This window comes from Onychostoma macrolepis, chromosome 22, assembly GCF_012432095.1.
Source record: "Onychostoma macrolepis isolate SWU-2019 chromosome 22, ASM1243209v1, whole genome shotgun sequence".
NCBI lineage: Eukaryota > Metazoa > Chordata > Actinopteri > Cypriniformes > Cyprinidae > Onychostoma > Onychostoma macrolepis.
This window is the reverse complement of record NC_081176.1, coordinates 30,739,455-30,752,559: the sequence shown is the minus strand read 5'-3', so window position 1 is coordinate 30,752,559 and position 13,105 is coordinate 30,739,455. Positions and strand designations below refer to the sequence as shown.

Here is a 13,105-nt window from a genome sequence, read left to right as displayed (position 1 = left end):
GTTTATATCCCACAATTCTCAGTTTATCTTGTAATTCTGAGTTTATATCCACAATTCTGTTTATGTCTCACAATTCTGAATTTATATCCTACAATTATGAGTTTATATCCCACAGTTCTGAGTTTATCTTGTAATTCTGAGTTCATATCCCACAATTCTGAGTTTATATCTTGTAATTCTGAGTTTATATCCACAATTCTGAGTTTATATCCCGCAATTCTGAGTTTAAATCTTGTAATTCTGAGTTTATCTTTTAATTCTGAGTTTAAATCTTGTAATTCAAAGTTTATATCCCAATTCTGAGTTTATCTTGTAATTCTGAGTTCATATCCCACAATTCTTAGTTTATATCCCACAGTTCTGAGTTTATATCCTACAATTATGAGTTTATATCCACAATTCTGAATTTATATCCCACAATTCTGAGTTTATATCTCACAATTCTGAGTTTATATCCGCAATTCTGAGTTTATATCCACAATTCTGAATTTATAGCCCACAATTCTGAATTTATATCCACAATTCTGAGTTTATATCCCAATTCTGAGTTTAAATCTTGTAATTCTGAGTTTATATCTTGTAATTCTGAGTTTATATCCCAATTCTGAGTTTATATCCCAATTCTGAGTTTATCTTGTAATTCTAAGTTTATATCCCACAGTTCTGAGTTTATATCCCGCACTTCTGAGTTTATCTTTTAATTCTGAGTTTAAATCTTGTAATTCAAAGTTTATATCCCACAATTCTGTTTATGTCTCACAATTCTGAGTTTATATCTACAATTCTGAGTTTAAATCTTGTAATTCTGAGTTCATATCCCACAATTCTGAGTTTATATTCTACAATTCTGAGTTTAAATCTTGTAATTCAAAGTTTATATCCCACAGTTCTGAGTTTATATCTCACAATTCTGAATTTATATCTCGCAATTCTGAGTTTATATTCTACAATTCTGACTTTATATCTTGTAATTCAGAGTTTATATCTCACAATTCTGAGTTTATATCACACAATTCTTAGTTTATATCACAATTCTTAGTTTATATCACAATTCTGAGTTTATATCTACAATTCTGAGTTTAAATCTTGTAATTCTGAGTTCATATCCCACAATTCTGAGTTTATATTCTACAATTCTGAGTTTAAATCTCACAATTTTAAATCTTGTAATTCAGAGTTTATATCTCACAATTCTGAATTTATATCTCGCAATTCTGAGTTTATATTCTACAATTCTGAGTTTAAATCTTGTAATTCAAAGTTTATATCCCACAATTCTGAGTTTATATCACACAATTCTTAGTTTATATCCCACAATTCTGAGTTTATATCCCACAATTCTGAATTTATATCCCACAATTCTGAGTTTATATCCCACAATTCTTAGTTTATATCCCACAATTCTGTTTATATCTCACAATTCTGAATTTATATCCCACAATTCTGAGTTTATATCCCACAATTCTGTTTATATCTCACAATTCTGAATTTATAGCCCACAATTCTGAATTTATATCTCGCAATTCTGAGTTTATATCACACAATTCTGAGTTTAAATCTTGTAATTCTAAGTTTATATCCCACAATTCTGAGTTTATATTCTACAATTCTGAGTTTATATCCCACAATTCTGAGTTTAAATCTTGTAATTCTGAGTTTATATCCCACAATTCTGAGTTTATATCTCACAATTCTGAATTTATATCCCACAATTCTGAGTTTATATCCCACAATTCTGTTTATATCCCACAATTCTCAATTTATCTTGTAATTCTGAATTTATATCTCGCAATTCTGAGTTTATATCACACAATTCTGAGTTTAAATCTTGTAATTCTAAGTTTATATCCCACAATTCTGAGTTTATCTTTTAATTCTGAGTTTATATCTCGCAATTCTGAGTTTAAATCTTGTAATTCTGAGTTTATATCTCGCAATTCTGAGTTTATATCTCACAATTCTGAATTTATGTCCCACAATTCTGAGTTTATATCCCACAATTCTGTTTATATCCCACAATTCTCAGTTTATATCCCACAATTCTGAGTTTATCTTGTAATTCTGAGTTTATATCTCGCAATTCTGAGTTTATATCACACAATTCTTAGTTTAAATCTTGTAATTCAAAGTTTATATCCCACAATTCTGAGTTTATATCTCGCAATTCTGAGTTTAAATCTTGTAATTCTGAGTTCATATCCCACAATTCTGTTTATATATCACAATTCTGAGTTTATATTCTACAATTCTGAGTTTATATCTCACAGTGGAGGCTGGCAGTGGGAGGCTGATCATTCTCTGCTGAGTCCTCATTTGGCTGATCCGTTCTGTCAAGGTACAGGAGAGTGATGAGGTGAGGACTCAAATGCAGGAGAAAAATGGTTACTTTTTTAATAATAAAATGAACAAAAACTACCCCGAGGTGCAAAAACAGGTAGGCAGGCTAGGAACAAGGCACAACACTGCAAGGCAGGGAACAGCAACACAAGTAGATATAACACACACACTAGTACAACTGATAATAAATCAACGGATCAGCACAGGACTGTAGACACCAGGAGAATAAATAGGGAGACAAACTAGGAGGGTAACGAGGGAGACACAGATGGAGCAACTGAAATAATAATGAGGTGACGAGTTTGGAGGGGACAAACAATAAGACAGGAGAGAGCACATGGCCCCAAACAAACACAACACAAGCCATGTGCTCACACAAAGCCACAGGAGTGCCCTCTGGTGGCCGTCTTGGGCACTCCAACTGCAGACTGTGACAATATCTCCAATTCTGAGTTTAAATCTCACAATTTTAAATCTTGTAATCCTGAGTTTATAACTTGTGAGTTTATACCTCACAATTCTGACTTTATATCTTGTAATTCAGAGTTTATATCTCGCAAATATGAGATTATATAACTTGTATTTCTGAGTTTATCTTGCAGTTCTAAGTTTATATCTCTGTTAACCTCTAAGTATACATCCTGCAATCGTGTCTTTTTGTTTCCCAACACAAAATAATAATAATTAAAAAAAAAAAAGTTAACCACGACTATCTCACAATTCTGATACTTTTTCTAATTCATAATTCTGCATTTATATGTCAGAAATGTCTGAATTGTGATGTAAAATTTGCATGTAAAAATCTATTTTTAATAACAAGCCATACGTCACACACCTGTAGGAATTTCGGGTTTGGTCACTAATAAAACAAAATAACTTCCATGTTCCACAAAAGAAAGAAAGTCATACAGTTTTGGAATGAAATGAGAGTGAGAAAATGATGACCTCTTCATTTTGGGGTAAACTATCCTTTTAATAGGTGAAGTAAGGTGTAACAAATTCTACTTTAATAAGGTGAATGAATTTGACAACTCTGGCCTATGAGACAATGCAAGTACGCTACTAACACAATTAAGACAAAGACAAGACGTAAGAGAACACATGGTTTTTAAGTCTTTCACTGCGTAATCTGTAACCCCTGTAAACAGAGCACGTAAGATGTTCACTCTGAAATTTGACTCATCTCATCCATGCCTTCAGTTCTCCCATCTTCTCCTCTTATGCAACAGGCCACTGTCCTCAACAGATCCCACACTTACCCGGCTAACCGAGGAATCTTTTAAAGAAGAGGGTCAGTGGCCACAAGATGGCATCAGTGCATTTTAAACGGCAGCTGTAACATCTTGAGGGTGCAGATCTGTAGCAGTGACCACCTGCAGGCTATTAGGGGCACTGCAACTTCAGACCAAGCAAGTATTTCTTCATTTTCTGTATATTCTTAGGTGGAAAGTTAAGTCTTTGATTTATTTTTTAATATTTAATTTATTATTTTTTTTATTTTCTGAATATGGTTCATTTGTTTTCTGTGTGTTTTTGCACAAACATGTTGAAGTCATGATGAGTATTAATAAAATCTAATTAGTAATTATTTTTAAACACACACTCTCAAAAATAATGGTGCTTCATTGTGAACAGGTGAGAGTTAATTTACAAAAACAAATAACTCGTTTTTAACAATTTTCAAAAATCACGTTTTTTCCTTGTGCACTCCAGTTGATCTCAATCAAACTGCAGTTGGATTATATTTTGATTAGGTAAAAAAATAACTTAAAAAATGCAGATAACTAACACAATAACACAATAAAACATGGTTTTTGAAAATGTAAAAAAATGGAGTTATCTGTTTTTGCAAATAAACTCTTCATATATATATATATATATATATATATAATTTGATTCATATACTATACAAAATTTAGGGTCAGTATTTTATTTTATTTTTAATAAGCACATTTATATTTAACAAAATCTATTTCAAGTAAATTCTGTTATTTTTAACTTTTTATTCATCGTAAAATTCTGAAAAAAAAAGTATTTCCACAAAACATTTTACATTTTCAACACTGCAAATATTACGATAATATTGTTATAATAATATCAGCCAATTAGAATGATTTCTGAAGGATCACGTGACACTGAAGACTGGAGTAATGATGCTGAAAATTCAGCTTTGATCACAGGAATAAATTAGATTTTACAATATATTCACACATAAAACAAAAATATTTCACAGTTTTTACTGTATTCTTGATCAGATAAATGCTGTCTTGGTGAGTTTTGTTTTTCTTTATTTTATTTGAAACCTTTCTGATCCCAAACTATTAAATTTAGTGTGTTTTCATTCATTTATTCATTCATTTTATTTACTTATTACTTACTCATTAAAATTAGTCAGCAAGTGTATCCTGTTGGGATTTTAAATGGCGAGGTTGTAAAAATGGTCCTGTGTTAATTACAAATATAACTAGTTTTTATATCATTGTAAATAGCTAATTATATAGTTACAATAGCTGTTTTGTGTGCTTGACGTCTAAACAAGCTCTTGTTCTCCCAGTTTCTCAAGCAAGTTCAATGATCGGAGATCGCGTTTCTCTTCATTTGTTGAACTGGAGTGAGGTTATCTGTCAAAGAGTCTCTTCCTTTGCGATATATAGACCCAAACGAGCCAGCGTGAGTCATATGAAATCGCCTTTCAAGGATAAAACACAGTTTTTTCTTCCCCTGTGTAATTCTCCTTTAAAAGCACTCTACAGATATATACACAGCACTAATTCATTAATAAATCTGCTGTTTTGCCCACTTAGTGGCTCAAACGTAATGTTCTTGGACTCCTTTCTGCCATTTCAGTTCAAATTCTGCTAAATGCTTGTCTAATGTTTGAGAGATTCATCTGAATGTGTGTCAGAGTCTCAGTTCTGCCCTCTCTTATTCATTATAGCAGGTTTATTAATGAAACATTCAATATTGAAGCCGTAGGCTTTTCACTTTTCTGAGAAAAAATCTCCTTTTTTTCCTGATTTCTACCCAAACATCTAAAGAAAATGTATTTTATTTATTGATTTCAGAGAATGTTAAATTAGTATTTAATATATATATATATATAACTTCATATAATGCAGAAAAAATATGTTATTATTTTACACAATACACAGTCTTGCTTCTCGTATACATTTATTTATTTATGTATTTATTTATTTTTTTAATAAATTATTTCTGAAATCCAAAAGTATTGGTGGAAAAATGTCATACACACACACACACACACACACACACACACACACACACACACACAAACACATAAAACTGTTTTCTTTTTTGCATTTGTGCATTTTTAATGACTTTTAAAACATTTACAACTATTAGAGACAAAATAGTTACAAACAGAATTGACCTGCAGTTTGCATTCATTTCAAAATGTTACATAAATAAAACTCATATTTATAAATATCTCTTTTATAAACATATAAATAGTTTTTAAACATAAATACATTTATGCGAGAATGAAATACATGAATGTACAGCAGCAGCAACAATATACAGCTTTTATCCACATCATCTGCCATGGGTTTCTTTTATTTTGTACATATGTTTAATCTAATTCTTTTATTTCTGTTGTACGTTTCATCGTCCCCACACATGGTTCTCGTAGTGGCTTCGTACCATTAGTCCGATTCTTTAGGCTTTTCCTCAGAGGAGGAGCAACTGAGTCCGTTCTGTCCCAAATCGATGACGTCCGTGATTGGCTCTGGAAGAAAGAGGAGATCGAGTCAGACGGATGGATGTAGACGTGTGTCACGTCACGGCCGTCTCTAACACGTGCGTGCATGCGACTGACGTCAGATCTCCTGCATCACGCAGTCAGATGCTGTTCTCGTCAGTTTGGCACATGACGCACTCAGACCAAATCTATCCGGCCCATAGTTAGTTATCCAGTATAACTACACACGCCAAATCTATTACGGAAGTTTGACACTAAATAGCTTCCTGAAATCATACAGCACCTGTTATAATGGCAGGTAAAGCATTTTGCATCAAGACACTGTATTCAGGAATTTAGTGATTGATTGATAAATATATTATACATAGGGGCACAAAAAGTGATATGCAAACACGTTTATGTATAATTTTATACATATTAAAATAAATAAATTAAATCATTTTAAATAAGTATACCTACACATATCAAAGATTTAGATTGATAAATAAATTAATAAATATTATATTACTAAATTAACATGAAATTCCCCAAAGAGTATATCTACTAAGATTATATATATATATATATATATATATATATATAATAATTATTAAAGATTTTGATTGCTACAGAAACAATACATGTCATAATTATATATATATATATATATATATATAATCTTGGTAGATATGCAAAAATAAATATCTACTAATATAATTAAGATACCCCAAAAATTTAATTTAATTTAATTTACATTATACAATAATAATTCATTTTATATTAACATAAGTTAAAACTATTTTGCTTTTTTTATTTATTTTTATTTATACTAACTAATTGTAATTTCCAAAGAGCTTTCCCACAAATAATAATAATAATAATAATAATTAAAAAATCCATTATTTAGATCTCTACAGATACTCAGTGAATAAATGAATAATTTTTATATAAAGATTACACCTACAAATATTTAAGATGTAGATTTCAACAGTTATAAATGAATAACTAACTATTTATTTATTTATTACTTCATTCAAATATTTAGGATTTAGATCTACAGATACTCAATAAATAAATAAATTATATATATAATTTATTTATTTATTGAGCATCTTATATATAAACAAATTAAATTTTAAATGAATATTTATTAACAAAATACATGAAATTTCTAAAAGCTGTGTATCTACAAATGTCTAAGACTGAGATGTCTTCAGATTCTCACCAGGAGAGATTATTTGCAGCCGGGTAATGAGACGGCTGGCAGCCCATCCCGCTCACGGTCCCTATCCTGTCCATCTTGTGTCCGAAGCATCCGCTCCTGGCCGTCGTTCCTCCCTTCTTAGATCCAGCTTTGACTCTGCGTGAGCTGGGCTGATCGTTCATGATCCGAGCCCAGGGGCCCTTGGCCCGAGTGTCCATGCGCAGGTCCCTCAGCAGACGAGCCCTGTTCTCCATCCTCCTCTGACTCTCATCGGACGCCAGGAGCTCAGACAGCTCCTCACCCAACAGCATCCGCAGGGACTGCGCGAGACACACGCAGAAACACTCTCAATACAGCCTTCAACGCTCTCAAGTTCACAAGCTCTTTACACTGAAAAACTCTAATCTCTTACCTAAAAGAGACTTTTCCACCTGACCTGACGCTTACAAATGTTGTTCTATCCACTGAAGGTTTATTCAATCACATCAAACCAGATTTATGGCTTGAATAAACGAGTTTCCACATTTTTAGGTTACCTGACTAAACTCGCGCATCCAATTTGAGCTCCTCGAGCAGGAGCTTTATACACAAAGATCAATTTCAGAATAAAATTGCTCTTCAGCGTGTAAATGAATGCATTAATATGAATAAACCCTGTTAGGGAAGCCGTTAAAGTGTAACGCGTAACTCTTCAGTAACGGAGTGGAGTAACAGGCTCGGAAAGTCCTAGTTAAGCTATTTATACATTTGTTTTATGTTACAAGCTATCTATTATTGCTATTTATAGGAAACGTGATGGAATTCTCACTTAGTCTACTTTTAATATAAGTAATCGTTTAGATTGTCTCCTGAAATAAAAACGACGCGGACGAATCAACAGCCTCAGATCATTTGATCTTGATTTTGATGAAATGTTTAATCTTACGAACTTCTTGGCAAATCCGAGCCTCGTTTGCGTTTTCGTCTACAAACTTTTCTCCGAAACGAGAACGAAAACGTTTCCGTTTGCTCCGAAGTGAATCTCATTGATGTCTAAAAGTAAAAACGGCTTTATCAAAGTTCGCGCGGAATCTAACCTGTTGATATATAGGCTATAAGCCACGAAAATGAATGAACCTAAAGTTTTGCTCAAGAAGTCTTGCGTCCGGACAAGTGTCTGAGTTTGCGATCAAATGATGCTCAAATCGCTTTTGGATGAAGACGAAGAAGAGAAGGACTTGCAGATGAAATTAAAACTAGTCTATTTTGAATTTGAGATGATGTTTATTTAAAATCTAGTAGTTTTATGCATATATAAATTGCGCGTAACTGCATATCCAAGTTTTAGCGCATCTTTTTCACCTAAGTTTATAGACCTCACATCAACTTTTACATATCAAACCAGACTCTTAACTGCATGAACTGCAGACTATACATGACACAAACTGTATAATTTGTCTAAATATCACACTCACCCTCTGTTCCTCCAGCGTTAGTGGTTTTGTCTCAGTGCTGACTGATAGCAGAGTCAGAATAAGTCCACAAGCCACCAAATGCAAGATGATCATCGTGATGCTGCTTGTCAATGCTCGTCTAAATATGCTGATCACGACCCTTCATTTACTCCCAGAGGTGTCGAGCTCAACTCTTACTCTTCAATCTCGGCTCAGGGTTTTATAGGCGGTGTGACGTCACTCCGGTGACGTCACGCCCCCCCTCCCCTCCCCTCGCGCGCTTCACCTTCGCTGCGTCATAGGTTACTGTTGATTATATCTGATATGACCAATAATTGATCTGAGGATATCTGTGCTGGAAATTTAGTGCAGTCACCTTTAACCACTTAAATATAGGAGGGAAAAAGAACAATCACAAGCAAAACCATTCATGATAACCATGAATCACAGAACAGGATTTAGTTGGAACAGAAGTAAAATTTGTATACATATTATTGCATACTGACAGTATCGAAAACATTTAATGTAAATACGTTGTGAAAATAATTATAATAAATACATATAGTAAAATTACATTACAAATCTGATCTTGGAGGTCAGCTTGAGTCAAAAATAAAACATGAAACACTATATGTGAGCATAGGTCAAAGGCAGAGTAGAGCATCAGTTTGAGCAGGAGTGAGGATCTTGTACACTTTCTGGTTTGTGACACTGTGTGGCAGTATATGCTGATTGAAATGGTTTCAGCCGGCTGCGCAACAGTCCATCAGATTTCAGTGGAAGGATTTTAAAGTCTATACTCATACTCTTGCTGTAGGTGTAGTGCTGTGAACGAATGCTTATTTTATTTTTTTTTGCGTTAAAACATTAATGCACTGACATACATTCAGGCATATTCCAACTATAATGTGGTCTTGAGGTTGGGAGAATTGTTGAAATTTTCAAACAAACAAACAAATAAATAAATACAAATGTTTTTGGTCAGCAAGCAAATCTGGGCAATAATCCATCTTTAAAGGAACAGTTCGCCCCCCAAAAAATGAACATTAGCTGAAGACAGGTAGTCCAAGATGTGGATGAGTTTGTTTCTTCATCAGATTTGGAGAAATGTAGCATTACATCACTTGCTCACCAACGGATCCTCTGCAGTGAATGGGTGCCGTCAGAATGAGAGCTGATAAAAACATCACAAGTAATACACACCACTCCAGTCCATCAGTTAACATCTTGTGAAGCCAATAGCTTCACTGTAAAAAATGATAAGTTGACTTAACTTAAAAAAATTGGGGAAACCCGTTGCCTTAAAATTATTAAGTAAATAATAAAAATAAAAAATAAAAAAAAGTTAAGTGAACTTGACAATTCACTTAACTTATTTTTTTAATTATCATTTACTTAAAAATTTTAAGGCAACAGGTTTCCTCAATTTTTTTAAGTTAAGTCAACTTATCACTTTTTACAGTGTAAGAAACAAATCCATCATTAAAATGTTTTTAACTGAAAATTGAGTGTTTATACCTTGTACATTACTGACACTCTATCCTCCAATTTGATACTGTTAAGTGCTTTGACACAATCTGTATTGTTAAAAGCGATATATAAATAAAGGTGACTTGACTTGACTTCAAATCATTGTTTGGCTAGTAAACGATGTTTGATCTGCAGATTTCTCTCCTGATTCAGACCAGATTACTTTTTTCACTAGAGAGGCCAATATTATGGATTATGAACTTGTATTTTAGATGGAGGCAACAGTTTAAAGTTAGAATGTCTTAATGATGGCAGTTTTTCACTTCACAAGATGTTAATTGATGGACTGGAGTGGTGTGGATTATTGTGATGTTTTTATCAGCTGTTTGGACTCTCATTCTGACGGCACCCATTCACATCCATTGGTGAGCAAGTGATATAATGCTACATTTCTCCAAATCTGATGAAGAAACAAACTCACTGGATGGTCAATCTTGAATAAACAAATCTGCAGTTTACAGATCACAATGAATAACTCACAAATATTTAATGAGGCAGACAGAAGCATTTATGATTGGTTGTCTGTAGCGAAACAGCTAATCATTATATTGTACATAACATCGTTTCATATCATTTTTAAATGTGTGTCAAATCTGTCTTTTTTACATTATTGAGCAATCAGCATCCACGATAGCAACTATCCATTTTATAATAGCAGTTATTGTTATAAAAATGGAAAAGGAACAAAATAAAACTTTTAAGGACATGCTGTTTCCTTTCATAAATTACATACGACTAAGTCCACTAAAATTTCTGACCTTTCGAAAAGCCGCTGCCTTGTCCGTAAGACAATTTCCCAGATGTAAAGGCGGTATAAACGATTTCTGCAGTCTTAAAATGGAATCACAAGAAATTTGGTGGTCGTATTTAACAAAAGGTAATCATACGGATCACAGATTTTATGTTTAACTGTCACAATGTGGAAAAAAGCGGCTCACTTCCTTAATTCTGTAGAAATCCTATCAAGCAAAACTGCATATTTAATTGAAATGATAATTTTATATCTATATATATATATATATATATATATATATATATATATATATATATACATACACACACACACACACACACACACACAAATATATACAAAATATATACAAAAAATGTAACTAATTAATTAAAAATAGTATTCATTATTATTAAATATTTTTATTTGCATTATTTACATTTAGCTCATGGCGTAAACCATATGTACATAAAATGTACATATTGAAAAAACTGATAATAAATAAATTATAATAATTAATAGTTTGTTAATAGTTTGAATTAGTTTTTATTATTTTTCTATTTTCAGTTTTCATTGTAATTTTAGATTTAGTAACTTTATAGTATGATTTTTTTTGATTACTTTTATTATTATTATTATTATTATTATTATACAATATTTATTTTAATGTCAGTACTTTAAGATAAACTAAATGAAAATGAGAAATGTTCCTTGGTAGCAAATTTTATTTTTAACATTTTATTTTATTTTATTTTAGTTAACATTTATATTTTACAACAAAGATTTCTTTATAGTTTTAGTTTCAACTATATATATTTAATAATAATAATAATAATAATAATAAACCTTCATAGGCTGCAAGATAAACTGGACTACCTTTACTAGATTGTTATAGTGAAGCCCTTTCTTCTTTGTATTCGCGCATACTTTTTTGTTTTTTTTAACCAACTTTAAAACTTAGCATTGCACTTCTAATGCAATTTCCTGCTCAAGACGAATCGCTTTTGTGAGTCGCTTTGGATAAAAGCATCAGTAGATGTAAATGTCTTCAAGGACACGACTTGCACTCAGAAGATTGTGGCCATTACTCTTGCTTATGTAGCTTTTTCAGAGCATTGTGGTTGAGTCCGTCGACCGTCTGCAGAATTTTCTTGAATGGCCCTTCGGAGAGATCCAGGAGGTCTGTAATACCTGGAGAAAGCCATCCATTAGCATTCCCATTCAGTGGCAGTCGCCTGGCCATAAACGCAGAGGGAAATGATGTCATGTGGATGCTGATTGGCTGATGGCGCCGCAGGAATCTGCACAGTCACAAGTCATTGACTAGTGAGCGGCCTGAGCCGTGACGTCAGCGGCAGTGGTCGGGGAAACCTATCCATTTCATGCTGGCTAAACATCTACTATGATATAAAAACATATTTATGATTTATATGTTGCTTGGTACGTTTTTAATTCATAAAATACAGAGATGCTTTTGAATGGTGGTCAATGGAGAAGTTGCTTTTTGACAGCAGAATGGTTGATGAGTTGATGTCAGAAGTATCTTGGCCATTCATATTGCAAATTAAGGTAGGTGACATTTAAAGAGTAAGCAAAGAAATGTTAATTCACTACATCAGTTATGATGGTGTGGTGCAGCGGTAAAAGATAAGCTTGGAGGCTCAAACCTGAAAGAGTCAATGGATTATATTGTTTTACACTTTCTAAGACCTCGATTTTTCATCTAAAACTGAATTATGTTATGCTAACTATGAAAAAGCTCAATAAAAAGTTAATGTAAATGAAAACCATTTTAAGATTTATTGTGTGAAAATTATTTCAAAATTATATATAGTATATGTCATAAATGTGACATATACTGTATACAAATAAATAAATAAATAAATATATATATATATTTTAACTGCACTGTAAAAAAAAAAAAAAGTTGAGCAAACTTAAAAAATTTTTTTTACCAGCTTCAGCAGATTTTTGAGTTTGCTCAACTTATTTTTGTGGGAGATTCTCAAATTTTTATTGTATAAACTTGAAAGGACAAGTTGAGAAAACCCAAAAATCTGCTGAAGCTGCTAGCCTTAAAATTTTAAGTTGGCTCAATTTTTTTTTTTTTACAGTGTGGTGCGGTCCTAACCACAGCGATTGGACCGAGGGGGCCCCACTCCCTACCTCACACT

The 13,105-nt window shown here is 32.5% G+C and overlaps 1 protein-coding gene across 1 annotated transcript; it reads right to left on the bottom strand.

The window, feature by feature from the left end:
- Window positions 1–5,653: 5,653 nt before the first annotated feature.
- Window positions 5,654–8,861, bottom strand: nppc (natriuretic peptide C). Its single transcript, XM_058761199.1, has 3 exons — window positions 8,693–8,861; window positions 7,260–7,558; window positions 5,654–6,082 (listed from the first exon to the last, which is right to left on the bottom strand). Coding segments are annotated over exons 1-3 (393 nt in total). The 5' UTR covers window positions 8,786–8,861; the 3' UTR covers window positions 5,654–6,081.
- Window positions 8,862–13,105: the final 4,244 nt, after the last annotated feature.